Source organism: Panthera uncia, chromosome A2 (assembly GCF_023721935.1).
Source record: "Panthera uncia isolate 11264 chromosome A2, Puncia_PCG_1.0, whole genome shotgun sequence".
Lineage (NCBI taxonomy): Eukaryota > Metazoa > Chordata > Mammalia > Carnivora > Felidae > Panthera > Panthera uncia.
Genome location: NC_064816.1, coordinates 5,061,712 through 5,080,379, shown reverse-complemented (window position 1 = coordinate 5,080,379; position 18,668 = coordinate 5,061,712). Strand labels below are relative to the sequence as shown.

Genomic DNA, 18,668 nt, shown 5'->3' with positions numbered 1-18,668 from the left:
TAGAATACATCTGTAAAGAGAAGTTTCCCTTCATCTACGTAGTTACCCTGAGGTGTGGATTGTACGGGCCAGCATAAATACTTCATTCTTTGTCCGCTTTGGAATTTCATAATTTTCGAGATTTTGAGTGCCAACTCAAAGGCTTCCCAAGAAGCCTTCAGTCACTGTTGCGTTGTTTTTGTTTTTGTTTTTTTAGTTAATGTGCATGAATTTAACTCCTTTGTTGGAGCCACGCTTTCAACCAGTGTGGCCAATGGGGGTGGAATTGAGTAGGAGGTATATATCTGGGACTGAGTCTTGACCAGTGTATCTAGGAGTTAGGCTATACACGGGGTGGGGGAGTGGAAAAGAGTAGATGTACTGGGGATCATGAGACATAGGTTTCTCAGTCAGAGGAGGAAGTTAGAAATATGCAAAATGTCTGGGATAAAGTTTGGTGTTAGATTAGAATTAGAGGTATGGGTGTGCACTCGTGGTTTTAAAGATGGATGGATGGATGGATGGATGGACAGATGATAGACAGGCAGGTAAATGTCTATAAATAGGTACGTACACACACGTATGACAATGAGAAAAGTAAGAATTGATAACCACTGTAGTAACAGTGACCACACCTAGCAACCAGTTCTTGCTTTTTAAATGTCGTTCCCCATGGGGGCGCCTGGGTGGCGCAGTCGGTTAAGCGTCCGACTTCAGCCAGGTCACGATCTCGCGGTCCGTGAGTTCGAGCCCCGCGTCAGGCTCTGGGCTGATGGCTCGGAGCCTGGAGCCTGTTTCCGATTCTGTGTCTCCCTCTCTCTCTGCTCCTCCCCCGTTCATGCTCTGTCTCTCTCTGTCCCAAAAATAAAAAACGTTGAAAAAAAAATTTTTTAAATAAAAAAAAAAAAAAAATGTCGTTCCCCATGAAAACCAGGGCTCCTTGGGAGAAATGGTTGCTTCCAGAGCTGGGGCAGGTAAAAATAACAAGAAAATGCCACCTTGGAACATTTTGTTGAGCCAGTATTTAAGGAAGTGCTCGAAGACGGAGGTAGAAAAGTTATTTGGCAACCGTAATCTGGTTTTAAAAAAGGCTGACACCTCCATGCCACTCCCTTCTTCCTGCCTTGATTGAGGATATGATGCCTGGAACCCCAGCAGCCATCTTCACTACCATGAGGAAAAGACCAAAAAACTCTCAGAGTCGCTGACCCTATTATCATCGTTTGACCAAGCCAATGCCGGCAGCCATCCTCCTCCAGAATGCTTTATTTATTTTTTAAAAATAAAACCTTCTTTGTCTAAAGCAACGTTAACAACAAAATTAAAAAAAAAATTGGTGTGTCATCAATGGATAATAAATCTAGTGGGTGAAAGTTTGTTGAGGAACCAGATATTTCATTAATTTCAAAGTCTTTTCCCATAAAGCACCAATGACAAGTGGAACATACTAGCTCAGGCTGGACACCCGGCAGACACGATTTTCAACAGGCTAGCATAATCAGTAATGGAAGAAATCAACATTCTATGCCTCCGGATATATGCACTGAGAACGCTTTATCACTTCTGTAGTTCTTGTTCCAGGTGCCTAAATCATGACAAAACAGTAGACACACATACATTGAGGAACTTTCTGCAAAATGGCTAGCTCATACTCTCCCAAAGCATCAAGGTCGTGAAAGACAAAGATTGAAGAATTGTTACCGAATGAAGGACACTAAAATTAGAAAAATACAGTGTATGATCTGGAATAGATGCTGCAGCTTTAAAGGACCTCGTGGGAAGGGTGCCTGAGTGGCTCAGTCGGTTAGGCGTTCTACTCTTGGTTTTGGCTCAGGTCATGATCCCAGGGTTGTGGGATCGAGCCCTGTGTCGGGTTCTATGTCGAGCATGGAGCCTGCTTAAGATTTGCTTTCCCCTTTGTCTCGTAGACACACACACAAACAAACTTTTGGGACTTTCTTGGAAACTTTGAATGGGATTTGGGAATTACATGGTACTCTTGGATCAGTATTAACTTCCTGGTTTTGAAGGTGGTACTGTGTTTATGTGGAAGAGTGTGCTTATACTTGAGAAATATACACTGAAAGGGTGCCTGGCTGGCTCAGTCCACAGAGCATGAGACTCTCAATCTTGGGGTCATGAGTTTAAGCCCCGCATTGGTGTAGAGATTACTAAAAAAAACAAAAACAAAACAAAAAAACAGACAAGAAAAAAATAAAGGATTCAGAAATGTTAACAAGTGAAGAATCTGGGCAAGAATTTGTAGGAGCTCTGTAACTTTCACTTCTGCAATTTTTATGTACATTTGACTTTTTTATTTTGAAGTAAACTCTGTGCCCAATGTGGGGCTTGAAGTCATGACCCCCCAGATCAAGAGCCACATGCTCTACAGACTGAGCCAGTGAGGTGCCCTGACGCTATTTTGAGATAAGAATTTTTAAAACCCCAGTGAGTGGATTTAAACATTTGACGTGTTTTGATCAACTGCAACCATTCCCCTTATTGCAGGGCAAATAATCCCATTTGTGGCCAGTGAGAGCTTCTTAGTTGGTCTCCCACTGACATTGCCTCACTAGGTAATGTCTTTGATAATGCCTGTGCTTTCTGGTATACCAGAATGCACCAGGTTCATCTTGTACATTCCCTGCTTCAGACCCAGAATCAGATACTTCCTAGGTACCCTGGCTCATTCAATTGGAAATGGTGTTTAGAGACCATGATCTGGGCTTAAGGAGTGCTCATTGCAACAAAGTCAGTCTTTGTTTCAGAACTTTTCAGTGGACAGAGCTAGGAAATGTATTTTTTAATGTTATTTATTTATTTTGAGAGAGAGAGACAGAGACAGAGACAGAGAGACAGAGACAACGTGAGCAGAGGAGGGGCAGAGAGAGAAAGAATCCCAAGCAGGCTCCGAGCTATCAGTGCAGAGCCCCACATGGGGCTTGATCTCACCAACTGTGAGATCGTGGTCTGAGCTGAAATCAAGAGTCGGGCAATCAACCGACCAAAGAAATGTTTGCTTTTTATATAGGTGAAATGTATCGCAACACTCTCAATTCAAATTCAAGACTGCAGGGTTTTTATTAATGTGATCAACTTTATACTCCCTACTTCCTTCACTCCCTCTGAAAATCCCAGTCCTTGACATCAGTGTAAGTACTCCTTTGCTTTCGCTTTATCCCAAACTAAATATGCCACAAGTTCAGAATAACAATTGCAACATCACCATCAACAATATAGTAGTGGTATGCAGACAAACTGTCCTGGTCTCAAGTCAGTAGGAGTTCATCTCCGTGTCATTTTGTACCAACTGGATACAGGGTTTCCTTTGTTTTATTTTTGTTTTCAGGGCTATCTTTACGCTTTAAATTTTGTTTTATAATTATGTAAAATTTTTACATGGTTGTAAAACCAAATATATAAGACAGGGTATATTTTTTAAGAGTCTAACTTGTATCTTTGTCCCCTTCCTTCTACTCTTCCCTCTAACCTTTTAAACAATGTTATGATTTATCTTTTCACTTTTGAAAAATAAAGCCAGTACAACACAACAGAATGTAACTGAGGTCATTGAACTGGCCTGTGTATTCCATAAAGATAGGGCAGGAGAGGAAGGAAATACTGAGGCAATTCTCCATCCTACCTCAGCTCTTTGCATGTGCTTGAACTCTCTGCCTGGGATTCTTCCTCCCTCTCTTCTCCTAGTTCACCTCTACTCCTAGTTTTCAGTTCAATTGCTTCTTTTTCAAGGAAATATTTTTGGACTTTCCAAATTATTCCATGATATGCCCCCTCTCACTTGCCAGAATTTATTGCTTTTATAATTAATAATTAACTATACAATTGGTTGTTTAATTCCCTGGATTAAGGTCCGTGAAGGCAACAGTATTTGTCTTACTCAACCTTGTGTCCTCAGCGCCGAGGACAGTGCCTGGCACATAACAGGCCCTCTTATTGATGTTTATTGCATCCAGTGAATGAACCTATTGCATGAGGGAATGAATAAGTGAATGATGACTACATGACCTTGGCTTTAGGCTCTTCCATGGCCCCCATCCTCTCTGGGCTGCTTTCCCTCTGTAAAGTGTGATCATTCGGTTCCTCTCACTTTCTCTCCCAGAATTAATGAGAAACATAAGGGAGGTGATGAACACTTACAAATCCCTCTGCTATGAGTCACGTTCATTTCTGTAACGGTTTTATTTATTAGCTGGCACCGGTCGACGGCAGGTGGCGCCACCAACCCCGCTCGTGCCCCCTGCCAAGATGGGGCGGGGAGAGGGCTGGGGGTGGAGCCGGGACTGGGGGCGGAGCTAGGACGCGGCAGGGGCGGAGCCAGCAGCCGCGGCGCCGCGGGGCCTGTGCGGCCCAGGACGTCCCCGTCGCCTCCGGCCCCGCCTCCTAGGGCGGGACGTGCACGGCGATTGGCTCATGCGGGCGAGAGGCGGTCGCCATTGGTCCGCCGCACCGTCGGCTCGGCGGGCGGTGTCCGGACGCAGGTGCCGGCCCGAGCGAAGCTAGCGGCGCTGAGGGGACCGGCCGGGCCGGGACCAGGGCCGGGGCTAGCGAAGGGGCCTGCGCGGCCGCCCGGCCCGGCCGCGGATCAGGTAGGCACGGGCGGGCGGGTGGGGCCGGGGGGCGCGGGTCCGCGGGGTGGCCCCGGGTTCGAGGCCCGAGCCTGGCTCCCGAGCGGGACGATCGGGCTCAGACTCTTCGGCCTCAGCCTTCCCTGGAACGAGGGGATCGCAGTTCCGGTCTGGGGTCGGCGTGAGGTCCCTGAGGCCCGGCACACAGTAGGTGCCTCTCCGCGCCTCGATTTCCCCGTCTGTGAAACCGGGTCATCCCAGCGCCAACCTAATGGGGGTTTGTTAGGAGAATTCAGAAGGTGGTGGATGAGGAAAGAGCCCTGCACACAGTAGGCCGTCACTAAGTGCCTTCCCCAACCTCCTTCTCAGTGGGGCTCTGCCTGGAAAATAGTAAATATTGTAATAACCCAGGCACTGGATACAAAGGACTTGCTTAGCAGAGTGCCTGGCTGTTAGGGGATGCTCAAAACAAGGTGGTCAGAATTGATACGATTAGCTCATTTAATCCTCCGGGGACCATAAGAGGTCGAAGTACTAGAAACGTTCCCTGTTATACAGATGAAGAAATTGAGGCTCAGAGAAGGCAAGTCCTTTCCCTTGGGGCCATACAGCAAATGAGGGCAGAGCAGGGAGTAAACCCTTGTTAATAATTATGCGTGTAGGAGCTGGATATCATTATGACCCCCATTTTACAGATGAGAAAACTGAGGCCCAGAAAGTGAAGCAGTTTGCCCGAGTTGACACCGTAGGGAGTTAGGGGCCCTCTGATTCCTCTTCCTTTAGTTTCTTGCTCTCAGGAAAAGAAGGCTGGGCAGGTTGCAATGCCCCAGCACCACCCCAGGTGGGCCTAGATGCTTCTCTGGAGGAATTGAGCCTGGGGGCTCCTTCTCAAGAAGTTTTCTCAGCAAACAGTCTACCAGCTTCTTCAACTTATTTGACAGAGGAGAAGGATGAGGCCCAGAGAGGCAGAGTGGCCTGTCCCAGGACACACAGCATCAGTGATGGAGTCAAGACTTAAAAGAATCCAGGTCTTTTGAGTCCCAGACGCACTCACTGGGTTAAATTCGAATCTGGGTACTGTCCCTTGTTAGCTGTGCGACCTTGGGTCAGTAGCTGCCCCTCTCTGAGCCTCAGTCTCCTCACTTGTCAAATGGGGGTAATTATTACACTTCTGTCGTATGTTTGTTGGAAAGACTCAGTGAAATCTATCCCCCAGGCACTGGGCCAAGTTCTCTTGGGACGTTGGCTCACGCTTCCAGCCCAGCAGCCCCCGAGCTGAGTCGAGCCTTGAGTTTTGGCCCCTTCCAAGCCCGGGCCTCTGTGGTTTGCACAAACCTCTAGCCTCTAACCATCTCTGATTCCCACCATGGGCGTTGGCAGACCAAGGTATGGGGGTCACGAGGGCTGATTCTCCCCACCGATTGGGGGGCTGAGAAATTAATGCAGCAACTTTGTGCCAGACCCAGGGCAGGCGCTGGGGACGATGGAGTGCATGTCAGACTGGGTCCCCCCTTCCCAGAGCTCACTGAAGGACTGAAGGCAGATGTGGGTCCACAGGTAGATGAAGAAATAAATAAGAACGCTTCAGAGAGGGACACATTCGACGAGCTCAGTAATATGGATGCCTGCGGCCCTTTGGCCAGGGAGTTCAGGGAAGGCCTCTCCAGGGAGGCGACCTTTGAAGGGGACACTTAACAGCAGCTATTTGGAGTTCAGTGAGCTTCTCAGTACGCCCCGTGTGGTAGGCCCTCCACGGAGCTGCTGTCGGAATTTGGGTGATTTTCAGGCCTTGCTTTAGCGGATTTCCTGATGACCTTTAACCCCCAATAGTAACTGAAATGCAGAACTTAACATCCAGGAGCGGTGCTGGTTCTTGTAATGCCCAATCACTTGCAGGAATGTTAAGGCTGATGCCTGGGGCGGGGCTGGAAGAACGGATTCCCCTCTGTGTGCATTCTCTCGGATAGCCCAGAGGCTTCCCTGTTGACCTCTGAGCCGGACGGAGGTTCTGGTTGCAGGCACCCGGGAGGGACAGGAGCCTACACCACAGGACAACACGACGGCCCTCCCTCCGCTGCCCTGAGGATGTTATCTAGGTCACACAGCCTTCCTCCCGCTCCTCCTGCTTCTGGGCTGATACTTGCTTATCTGGCCGGCAGTGGCCCAAGTGTGGAGGCCCCAGAAGGGCATGATGGGCTAGGAGGGCTCCATCGGCCACTGCTTCTCCTCGAGGACACAGGCGTGGCTCGGGGCAGCCGCCCTGGTGGGGACAGAGGCCTGCCGTAGCTCTCCCCAGCCTGGGCCATTTTCCCGATGGCTTGAGGTACCAAGGAGGTATCAGATGATGCACCATCCTGGTCTGTGGGGCCAGGTTTCCAGCCCAGTTCTGCCCAACTCAAAGGCAGGCTCACCTGCTCTGAGCCAAGCCCCAGAAATCCAGTCCATGGAGGACAAGCGTCTATGTGCTTGGCGGGCATGGTTCCAGCCCGAGGAAGCACCAAGCACGGGGCCAGCCACACACCAGGCACTCTAACTGTGAGGTGCTGTTACCGTGTCTAGAGAGGTGATTGGCCTTGAGGGCTGGACCTGGCTGACTTTTCTCAGGGGAGTCAGAGATAATATAACCGAGCCCCTGTCGTGCACCAGGGCAAGTGGCATCTCCTTGAATCCTCACAGCCCCCCGACAGAGCCCCATTTTACAGATTGGGCAACTAAGGCTCAGAGAGCTGGATTGAAGCCCCGCTCAATGTTCGGCTGGAAAACCTTTCCCTTAACTTCCCTGCCGGGCCTCTCCCCAGGCTCTTGGGACCATGGGCCTCGGGCCCTGAGGACGCAGGGCTCCCTGTGGCCATGACGACTGGTGACTGCTGCCACCTCCCTGGCTCCCTGTGTGACTGCTCTGGCAGCCCTGCCTTCTCCAAGGTCGTGGAGGCCACTGGCCTCGGGCCACCTCAGTATGTGGCGCAGGTGACTTCAAGGGACGGCCGGCTCCTCTCAACCGTGATCCGAGCCTTAGACACGTCAAGGTGAGTGGTGACCGAGCAGGTGTCTTTGCCTGGGCCAAGCGATTTCCTCCCAGCCTGGGGTCAGAATCATCTAGAGGGAACAGGTGGGCAGAGAGCGGGGGCCCCCGATCATAACCGCCATGTGGAAGCAGAGGCCCAGGCTGGCCAGGTCTGGTTTCTGGTTCTTCAGGAAAAGTGGAAATTCCAGATTGTCAGCTGACGTCTGAAGATTAGACGTCCGTGGGTGAGTAGCTCAGATTTTGGAGAGGCGTTATATAGAAGTGGCTAGCAGGGCAGGCCGGGCTCAGATCCTGCTGCCAGCCTGTCTCCCTCGGGGACCCGGGACAGGTCACTCTACCCTCGTCTCCGAGATGGGGACACTTTCCCCATTGCGTTGTTCTGAGAGGTCGTTGCCATGGTTCACATAAAGCGTCTGCCCGCGGGTCTGCCAATGTGTATGTGTTCGATAAAAGGATTTAAGCCTCGGTGCCGGCTTTCCAGACCCATATGTGAGCTGACCCTGCCTGGTTTGCCAACTTGTCATCATTCCCAAGGAAAAGCGTCTGAAGTAAACCCCACACAAATTCAAATCCATTTAGTTTAATTTAATTAATTGGTTTATTCATTTGTTTATTTATTTTAAAAGGAGATAGAAGTTTATTGAATATGCCACAAGGGAGCGGTGGGTAGGACAGCAAAGGAGAGAGTGTCTGCCTCGAATCCATTTTAACTCAAGAAAATTCTTTTTAATGTTTATTTATGTTTGAGAGAGAGAGAGAGAGAGAGAGAGAGAGAGAGACAGCATGAGCAGGGAAGGGACAGAGAGAGAGGGAGACACAGAATCCCAACCAATCTCCAGGATCTGAGCTGTCAGCATAGAGCCCGACATGGGGCTCAAACTCATGAACCTCAAGATCATGACCTGAGCCAAAATCAGACACTTCACCGACTGAGCCAGCCACCCCATTTTAACTCATTTAGATTGAAAATAGCTGAGCAGTTGGCTAAGGAAACAAAAGTCTAAATGACATCTTTTTCTTAATAAGGTTTAATTCATGTGTTTTTCTAGTCCTTTTATTAAATTTTTTTTTTTCAACCTTTTTTATTTATTTTTGGGACAGAGAGAGACAGAGCATGAACGGGGGAGGGGCAGAGAGAGAGGGAGACACAGAATCGGAAACAGGCTCCAGGCTCCGAGCCATCAGCCCAGAGCCTGACGCGGGGCTCGAACTCACGGACCGCGAGATCGTGACCTGGCTGAAGTCGGACGCTTAACCGACTGCGCCACCCAGGCGCCCCTTTCTAGTCCTTTTAAAGTTTATTTAATTATTTTGAGAGAGAGAGTGAGAGTAGAGGGTGGGGGGGAGAGTGTGGAGAGAGGGAACCCCAAGAAGGCTCCGTATTGTCAGTGTGGAGCTGATTCGGGGCTTGATCTCAGGATCTGTGAGATCATGACCTGAGACAAAATCAAGAGTCGGATGCTCAACCGACTGAGTCACTCAGGTGCCCCTCCAATTTTTTTATTGTGGTAAAAAATATATATATGTGTATATATATAATATAAAATATGCCATTGTAATACTTTTTATTTTATTTTATTTTTTAACTTTTGTGTTGTTGTTTTAATTTTAGTGAGAAAGGGCACTCGAGAGGGGGAGAGGTGGAGAGGGGCAGGGGAAGAGAGACAGAGAATCTCAAGCAGGCTCCACGCTCTGTGTGGAGGGCTTGATCCCACGACCCTGGGATCATGACCTGAGCCGAAATCGAGAGTCGGATGCTCAACTGACTGAGCCACCCAGGTGCCCAGCCTTGAAACACTTTACCAAAAAAAAATTTTTTGTTAATGTTTATGTATTTTTGAGAGAGAGAGTGTGAGCAGAGAAGGGGCAGAGAGAGAGGGAGACCCAGAATCCGAAGCAGGCTCCAGGCTCCGAGCTGTCAGCGCAGAGCCTGACGAGGGGCTCGAACTCGTGAACCGCGAGATCATGACCTGAGCCGAAGCTGGACGCTTAACTGACTGAGCCCCCCGGGCGCCCCAGAAACAGTCGAGTTCAGTGGCGTTGGGCACACTCACGGGTGTACCCCCATCCCCACCATCCATCTCCAGAACTTTCTCATCTTCCCAAACTGAACGTCTGTCCCCGTGACACCCTGCCTGGCACCTGCCATCTACTTTCTCTGTGAACTTGACTCCTCCAGGGAGCTCATCTAAATGCATTCGTACGGTAGTTTTTCCGGTGACTGGCTCGTTTCACTGAACTCAGTGTTTTCCATACTCATCCGTGTCGTAGGGTGTGTCAGAATTAATTCATAAGTCATTCATTCAAACCTAAAAAGAAGCAGATGGGAGCCTCACAGAGCTTTGGAGGAGGCTCACTGCCATTCACCCTCCAAGTCTCCGCCTGACGTCACTTCCTGAGGAAGCCTTACCTGAGCCCAGATGACGTGGAGAGTGCCCTGGGTGTCCTCCAGGGCGTGGGTTTTTATGTCTGCATCTCCACAAGCCCCCTTGAAGGCAGGACAGAGTCTGTGCTGGTCAAGCCAGGCTGGGGGGCCGGGGACATTTGGTGGGGTTGGGGGCCTAGGAAAAGGCTGACCAAAGCTGGGGTCTCCCTCCGTGGGGTTTCTGAGAGGCACAGAGTGCCTCCCTCACCCCACCCTCCCTCCTGACACCTGGGAAGACCGAGGCCCAGAGGGAGGCAGGCACCTGCCAGTGTCACTGAGCGTTGCCGAGGCCTGAACCCAGGACTCCTGCTTGGGTTGGGGGAGCAGGGGGCGAAGCTGGTTCAGTCCCGCCAGCCAGTCCTGCAGTCCTCATAGGTGGGGCAAGCAACAGGCAGTAAAGAGTCCCTCTGTGACCCCACTAATGGTCATGAGACCACTTGCCCCTCTTGATCTGCCCCTTGGCCTCTCTGCTCATAGCTTCTCCCCCTGATTTTGTTTTTGTTGTTGTTTTTTGCTTTTTTTTTTTTTTTTTTAAGTCATCTCCACACCCAGCACGGGGCTCGAACTGACGACCCTGAGATCAAGAGTTGCACGCATGCTCCACCAACTGAGCCAGCCAGGCACCCCTCCCCTTTGATGTTTGATACAGCTCAGCCCAAGCCCGTCCGGGCCGAAGACCAGGGCACAGCCACCTTCCCAGAGAGGAGGCTGCTGTTTGTCTAAAGGGCTTTTATCATCCTGAGCCTTTGGCCCTCTGCCCACCAGTCTGTGAGCAAGCCCAGGCCCTTCTCGAAGCTTCCCAGAGCATTTCCCCAGCCCTTCCTCCTAGCCATCCCCTGCCGTCTCTTCCGCATGGCTTCTGCCTGCTTCCCTGCTCATTCTCTCCCTTCTCTTGCTCTTGGCATGTGCTCTGGGCAGCCCCACTGAGGCCCCCGCCCCCGCCACTCCCCCAGTCCGTTCCCTTGTCATCTGTGTCATATGTGTTCTTTTCCTGCCAGGACTTCATGAGCAAGGCCCATTTCTCTTGCCCTGCCATCTGGAACAGGCAGTGTAGCTGCTCAGGGTGCACGGGCCCTGGAGCTCAAACAGGTCCAGGACGTCCTGGGAATTAATTCCTGAAAAACCCCCGCTTCACGGGCTGCTAGCTGTGTGAGTTCCCACAAGCGGGGTCACCCCGCGGTGCCTCAGTTTCCCCATCTGTGAAAGGAGGGCAAAACCAGCACCGTCCTCACAGGCTCCCCACGAGACTAGCAGATTGGCCCATGTGCTGTGCTTGGAATACCTCACAGTCCGCAATAAGCCCTCTGTGATAAAGCAGGTTTCATTTTGTGTTGTCTCCTCCAAACTGGCTCTTCCAAAATAGGGTTCCCCGGGACAGACCCCCCGCCCCCCCCGCAACTGACGTGGCTCTCTTCCTCAAGGTTCTCGTCCCTTCCACTTCCTGGAGTTGGTTTTTCCGGAGCAGGGATTCCTTTTCCTGTTAACTCTGGGCAAGGGGAGTGTGGGGTCAGGGTGGAGCCGGGCACGGCCTTTTGACATCGTCGGGAAGGCAGCCGCCGGGCACAGGATTGATGAGAAAGTAGCCATGAGGGTCCGCTCGGGGTTTCAGCTTCAAGGCAGCCAGGCTCTGCCCCCCCAGCAGGAGACACCGAGCAAAGATTAAAAAACAGTTTCTGAGGGGAAACTGGTGTTCTCTGGAAAACAGCCTCCCTGCTCCGCCTCCTTCGTGTGTTCCTGCAGTCCTGTCTCTCGGCAGAAATGTCTGGAAAACAATGACTCATGTGCTGGACAACCTCTGCGCCCACCAAGGCCACACCCCCGGTCCTGAGCTGCCCCAGGAAGGCCCCAGTATCCCCAGAGACCAGGCTGGCGCTGAGACTTCCCTGAAGTGGAGTCTTCTGAGCCCAGGACATGTGTCTGTCTTCTGAGCCCAGGACACGGGAGCAGGGGAACCACTCTCCCTGGACACACAGGTTTCTCAGGTAGCATGGTCTTCAGGCGTGGCTCGATCCAGAGCCTCCGATGGTGTCTTTGAGAGAGCAGGGTCTTTCCTGTTGCCCGGCTCAGCTTTCCTCTGTTTGGCATCATTCACAGACTCCACGTGGAGACCAGACTGCTGCCAGCCGCTCCAGACTTACATCAGCCTGGCTGTCTATAGCTGGGAGTTTAGGGGCGACAAAAAAAAAAAAAAAAAAAAAAAAAGAATTTCAGGAATTAATCTCCAGTGACTCTGATTGCATCGCACATGCCGTTCCCTGAATCAGTCCCAACGACCAGGGGTGTGTGGTGTTCTAACTGATGAGGCCTGAGGTCATCGGGGCTGTTGTCAGCTCTGTTCCAGTCCCGGAGGACCAAGAGTCGAGAGTGGGTTGGTTGCTTCGGACAATTAGGAGAGTATTGGCAGGAAAAGGAGGCTGGATGCGTAGGAGCAAGAGGTGCTCACCTTGGGGCTAAAAACGTGCCACGGGAACCCCGGGGAGGGAGCACATCGCCACGCCTCTGGGAATCCGGGAAGGCTTTATGAAGGAAAGGAGTTTGGAGCTGGGCGTTGAAGGATGAGTAGGAGTTTGCCGAGTGGCAGGAGAGGGGCAGCCCAGCTCGTGATCCAGTGGGTAGTGAAGCAGGCATAGGCAGGCAGCTTGCTCATGTGCCTTATCTCTGTGTCTAGTGATGGTCCCTTCTGCCGGATCTGCCATGAGGGAGCCAACGGGGAGAGCTTGCTGTCTCCCTGTGGCTGTACTGGCACGCTGGGCGCCGTGCACAAGAGCTGCCTGGAGAAGTGGCTCTCCTCGTCCAACACCAGCTACTGCGAGCTGTGCCACACGGAGTTTGCAGTGGAGAAGCGGCCCCGGCCCCTCACAGAGGTATGCTTGCGAGCCTGAGGTTGGAGTGGGCAGAGGGAAGGCGGGCAGGGACGGGGCCGGAGGAGGGAACTGCATGGGAGGATCCTTCTCTATGGGACGGACCTCCCTTCCGCACCCCCCCCCCCCGCCCCCACGGTGGATTCAGCTGATGGGGGTGGGGAACCCTGTGCCCCCTCCCTCATTTGGTCACCCCTGAAGCTGAGACCTGAAGAATGAGGAGCCGGCGATGCCCAGGCACCCGGCCTGGGGAAGGGCAGTCCTGGCAGAGGGCGGAGCAAGTGCCAAGGCCCTGGGGCCAGGACGAGTTTGGTGTTCGTGGGGAAGCCTAGGCGGCTGGAGTGAAGCGAGGTACAGGAGGAGGAGAGCGACCTGGAAGGAGGTGGCGGCAGCCACTCTGGGCTTAGTGGGCTGTGCCTAGGAGCTTAGACTTCAGCGTGAGCAGCATGGGTCGGGACTGAGATGAGCACTGTCGGACGCGGTGGCTGCCACACTGCTCCCCAGAGTACCGCTGGCCGCATGGATGCCCTCGGGCTCCTCTGGGCTTGGCTTGGAAGGGGGCAGCAGAGCGCTGCAGAGTGAGGTCTCTGGGCTCCTGCAGAGGCCCCTGGCCCCACCTGGGAGCTGGGCTCTTAGGAGAACACTAGGTGGAGGAGGCAGCCCCGGCCTGCCCCGCCCCCCGCCCCCTTGCTCTTGTGCTCCAGCCACGTGGGCCTCCTCCCTGCTGTACCTCGCCCAGGCCGCAGGCTCCGACATCAGGGCCTCTGCATTTGCTGTTCTGCGGCCTGGGGCCGTCTCCCCCATTCTTCACATGGCTGCTTCCGCTCATCGGGTCAGCTCACTGTCGCCTCCTCAGCAAGGTCATCCCCTCCCTGGCCATCCACCCCGTTTCATCCCTCCCGCACCAGCCCAGAAGCTCTGGGAAGGTGGGGACCTTCCGTGCACCAGAACCACCACGAGCGAAGCCCATTTCTCTTGCCCCTTCATCTGTGGCGGGCAGTGTAGCGTAGCGGCCAAGGGCACGCAGGCCCTGGGGCAAGACTTCCTGGGGTCCGGTTCTGGCTTTGTGGGTGACTAGCTGCGTGAGTTTGCACAGATGAGTCAGTCCCCCTGTGCCCCCAGTTTCCCCCTGCCTGTACAGTGTCTCGTCATACGCAGGCTCAGTAAGTATATGGAAGAAGGGAAGGGCAGAGGGAGGCGCCAGGCGGGGGGCTGGTCCCGCAGGCCCCACCAGTCAAGATGGGCCTGCACCCCATCCCCAGGCGGGGACTGGAGGGGCTGCCGCGTGTAGCCCGCCTCGGCAGCTCGTTCCCCCACCCCCGCAGTGGCTGAAGGACCCGGGGCCTCGGACGGAGAAGCGGACGCTGTGCTGTGACATGCTGTGCTTCCTGTTCATCACGCCCCTGGCTGCCATCTCGGGCTGGCTGTGCCTGCGCGGGGCCCAGGACCACCTCCGGCTCCACAGCCGGCTCGAGGCCGTGGGGCTCATCGCGCTCACCATCGCCCTGTTCACCATCTACGTCCTCTGGACGCTGGTGAGTGCTGCCAGCCGGAGAGCAGGCATCTGGGGGGCTGTGGCTCAGAGCAGTCAGGCCAGGAGTTTGGTCAATGGCTCGGGGGCCTCCCTGCCCGCTTCTGCCTCTGCCTCTGCCTCTGCCTCTGCCTCTGCCTCTGCCTGGGTGGGAGCAATTCCCAGCATCTTGTGGCGCTCCGGATTCCGAGCCCAGCCAAGGTCCAGGAAAGCCACAAGTCAAGTGTGAGCCTCCACTGCAAGGAGGTGAGGGCACCTGATCGGCTCTGTTGTGTGTAAGCCCTGCCATACACGAGCCCAACAAGACTGGCTGGGGTTAGGGGAAAGGGAGGCTGGGAGGGTGAGAGGGAGAGCGAGACCAGAAGACTGGGAGAGAAAGAGCAGGAGAATGAGAAAGATAGACAGGAACAGGCTTCCAGCAGCCATGAGGACCCTCGCTCAGAGAGGATCCGTGGTCTTCCCTCTTAAGTATGACCCCTTGTGTCTAGGTGTGGGGGCACCCCCCCCCCCGCAAACACTGTTTTCCATGGCATCCACTTGCATTTTTTTAAACATACAAATAGTATGAAACCATAGGTATTGCTTTGCAGTCTGCTTGTTTTCACTTTGCTAACGTCCTTTAAAAAAGAAAGGCAGCTGCCCAACAGGGATTCATGGTCTGGATGTACCGTATTTATTGAACTAATCCCTTTTAATGGACACTGGATTCTTTCCCATCTGTTTTTCTCCCCCCTTCCTTCCTTCCTTCTGTCCTTCCTCCTCCTTTTTTTTTTTTTTCTTTTTCTTTTTGCTGTTACCAGCAGTGTTGCTTTGGGCACCTCGTGTGCAAATGCTTCTCAGAACTTGCTTGATCAAAGACTGTGAACCGTTGACATTGATTTAAAAAAATTTTTATAGACTCTATTTATGTATTAGGGCAGCTTTAGGTTCACAGCAAAATTGAGCAGAATATCCAGAGAGTTCTCGGATATCCTCATCCCCATACACGGCGTCCCCTGCTATCAACATGGCACCAGAGACGACAGGCCGTTTGTCGCAAGAGATGAACCTATATTGACACATCATTCTCATCCAAAGCCCACGGATTACATTAGACTTCACACTTCGAGCTGTACATTCATTCTACGGGGTTTGGACAGATGTGTAGTAAATGCATCTATCATTATAGCGTATGTTATATACAGTAGTTACATAGTTATAACATACGTACAGAGTAGTTATAAACAGTAGTTATATACGTTACAGTGTGTGTATAGTTTCGCTGCTCTAAAAATCCTCTGTGCTCCGCCTGTTCATTCCTCCCTTCCCTCAACTCCTGGCACCACTGATCCTTTTACTGTCTCTGTAGATTCTTCTTTCCAGAACGTCATAGAGTTGGAATCCTATAGCGCGTAGCCCTTCAGACTGGTTCCTTTCACTTAGTAATATGCATTTAAGGTTTCTCTGTGTCTTTTTCATGGCTGGAGAGCTCATTTCTTTTTAGCGCCGAGTAATATTCCCTTGTCCGGATGCCCCCCAGTTTCTTTGTCCATTCACTTACTGAAGGACGTCTTGATGGCTTCCGAGTTTTGGCGACTGTATGACCCACTGACATTTAATCCCTTCCGAGAGACTGTACCACTTGGGTCCCATCCTGAGAGAAACAGAAAGGGAGCTCCTTGCTCCCTGCTGCAGGGCCCTGCATTTTTGCAGGGGTCCAGAAGGTCAGTGGGGAGCTTTCCAAGGAGAGTGAATGGGTGTATGTACACAGTCTGTATGAGAAACATATGGACACTGTCCCTGCTTCTGGAAGCATGAGCCCAGCCCTGGTTTGGGCCAAAGCAGGTGCCCCAGGGGCTCAGTGTTCCTCCCTTGGGGGTGGAGACCAGCCCGCTGGCATTCCCAACCACCCCCCCCACACTGCCCTGTAGGTCTCCTTCCGCTACCATTGCCAGCTGTATTCCGAGTGGAGAAGGACCAACCAGAAAGTTCGCCTGAAGATCCGGGATGCAGACGGCTCTGAGGGCACCCCGCACTCCTCACTGGCAGCTGGACTCCTGAAGAAGGTGGCAGAGGAGACACCCGTGTGAAGGCCGGGCCAGCAGGGCCAGAGACAGCTGGCGACGCCCTGGTATTTGGAAGGATGAAATTGCCTGACCCTTCCTGCACGGCCAGAATGCTTTTGAGGCCAAGAGCCACCAAGCGGAGCTGGTTCTGTGATCCCACACGAAGATGTTTTCCAATTGTTTTGCACACCGTCGTACCTGAGGACAGATGGACGTGGTCCTGAGCTTTGGATGGAGCAGGCACCCTGATCTCGTCCTGAGGTCCACCGGCCCCTTGTGGGCCAGCAGCCGTGGCCATAGGTGAACCAGGGCGCCCATGGGGCTGGGAGGTTCCGCAAGCTTCTTGCGCTTCTCTGCACCCAGCAGGCTCGCTTTCCTGGCACCCTCGACTTTATAAAGTTGCACTGCGTTTCAAAAACCCACCCTGAACGAATAAAAGGAGCCCTTGCTGGACAAAACGGACTTGTCAGTTACGTTTCTGAACCCAGGCCTCGAAGGGAGGCCCCGGGACCTGAAGGGAGTTAGGGACCATACAGAGGTTCAAAAAAACCTAACCGAACCCTCAGCTGGTTTGAAGGGATCTGTTGCGCAACACCGGAAGCAGCAAAGCCTGAGTGTTCAAGTGAAGAGCAGGGAGCAGGGTTATATAATAAATGACTTAAAATAAATAGATGTAAGAACAGTTCCCACTTACTTTGCACGTAGAGTGGACCACGCATCTTACGGATAAGACCGGGGCTCAGAGCGGGGAAGCCTGTGTCCAAGGCCCCCACGGCTCTAGGAAGTAAAGTGAGGGTTGACCCCCCAGTCCGCATGGCCCCCCGTGCTGAGCTTTCTGCTTCCCCTTCCGGGAGGACTCGGGAAAGGAAGAAAAATATGGTTATGGTAGTAACAGCACCTACTTCTTGAGCTCTTGCTGAACTGTGTACATTTGAGGGTTCTCTGCATTGGGCCACGTTTATTACTTAGAGCAGATCTGAAAGGTGGGTTCTGGGGTTCCCTTAATTAATCCCATTTGCAGATGAGCAAACGGAGGCTCCGAGCGGTGGGGTTTCTCACCCAGGGTCACACATCCCTGACGGGCTTAGTGTCTGGTGTGTTCTATTGTTTTCTTCATGAATGCCCATCTGGGGTATGGGTCACCCAGAGAGGGAGAAAAAGCCTTTCTGCCTTAGATGAACAGCAGGGGGAAGCCAGCCTGGCCTTTGGGAGGGGGGCGGGGGGGAGGAACAGCAAAGGGCAAAGGCCTGGAGGCTGACACCTGCCTGGTCCGTGGGAGGAGCCCAATGGCAGATGAGCCGCGCTTGGAGTCCTGTGATTGAGGGGCAGAGGGGCAGGAGAGAGGCAGCAGGAAAGGTGAGCATGACTGTAGGCTTCTGGTGGTCTGCAGAACGGATGGTCCCCAAGTGTCTCAGCTCGGCCAGTGCTCAGGGCCCTCTGCAGCTTTTTACTCTACACAGGTCTGGCACCCGCTCTCTCAGGGCAACTTTGGAGTCCTTCTCCTGAAGGTAGTGCAGAAGCCCCAGGATGTGCCATCACGAAAAGAGAAAGTCGTTTCCATTGCAAATCTCTTCTAACACTTTTTTTTTCTAAGTTTACTTGTTTATTTTGGGGGGGGTGGGGTGGAGAGAGAGAATTCCATGCAGGCTCCTCACCGTCTGCATGGAGCCCCATGAGGGGCTCGAACACACGAACCGTGAGATCATGACCTGAGCTAAAATCAAGAGTCAGACGCTTAACTGACTGAGCCACCCAGGCACCTCTCTTCTTCTTCTTCTTCTTTTTTAATATTTGTATTTATTTTTGAGACAGAGAGAGACAGAGCATGAGCAGGAGAGGGGCAGAGACAGAGGGAGACACAGAATCCGAAGCAGGCTTCAGGCTCCGAGATGTCAGCACAGCGCCTGACGCGGGGCTCGAACTCACAGACTGTGAGATCACAACCCGAGCCGAAGTCAGACGCTTAACCGACTGAGCCACTCAGACACCCCAGGCACCCCTCTTCTAACACTTTTATATAAAGTGAGGAGAAGTATGTAGTTTGGTGCTAGGTGGTCTTTAATGACCCTTAACCCTTGCAAAAGAGAGAGCAAGTCTTAGGCTCAGAGCTGTTGGCAATGAGCATGACTGAATTTCTACTTTAACAGCATCATCCTCTTATTTTTCACAATAAGCTATTTTAGCAAGTTTTCAGTATGTGCTGTGATGTAAAGTAG

General features: G+C 52.5%; 1 protein-coding gene across 3 annotated transcripts; it reads left to right on the top strand.

The window, feature by feature from the left end:
• Positions 1 to 4,471: 4,471 nt before the first annotated feature.
• MARCHF2 (membrane associated ring-CH-type finger 2) lies at positions 4,472 to 16,910 on the top strand. 3 transcript variants are annotated; one of them, XM_049639790.1, is made up of 5 exons: positions 4,472 to 4,586; positions 7,364 to 7,591; positions 12,684 to 12,879; positions 14,202 to 14,411; positions 16,318 to 16,910. In XM_049639790.1, exons 2-5 carry the CDS (start codon positions 7,416 to 7,418, stop codon positions 16,474 to 16,476), a joined length of 741 nt encoding a protein of 246 aa, XP_049495747.1. In that variant the 5' UTR covers positions 4,472 to 4,586; positions 7,364 to 7,415; the 3' UTR covers positions 16,477 to 16,910. The 3 variants fall into 3 exon arrangements, with proteins under 3 accessions (XP_049495747.1, XP_049495749.1, XP_049495748.1); XM_049639792.1 differs by lacking the exon at positions 4,472 to 4,586 and adding an exon at positions 11,772 to 11,997 and having other exon boundaries at positions 7,512 to 7,591; XM_049639791.1 differs by lacking the exons at positions 4,472 to 4,586; positions 7,364 to 7,591 and adding an exon at positions 12,010 to 12,450.
• The last annotated feature ends 1,758 nt before the right edge of the window (positions 16,911 to 18,668 follow it).

What these genes read in the sequence shown, in the direction of transcription:
- MARCHF2 (XM_049639790.1), top strand. Translation starts at nt 7,416, where the DNA reads ATGACGACTGGTGACTGCTGCCACCTCCCTGGCTCCCTGTGTGACTGC. An exon ending in CGAGCCTTAGACACGTCAAG is followed by an intron (nt 7,592 to 12,683) that starts GTGAGTGGTGAC and finishes CTCTGTGTCTAG; the next exon opens with TGATGGTCCCTTCTGCCGGA. An exon ending in GGCCCCGGCCCCTCACAGAG is followed by an intron (nt 12,880 to 14,201) that starts GTATGCTTGCGA and finishes CCACCCCCGCAG; the next exon opens with TGGCTGAAGGACCCGGGGCC.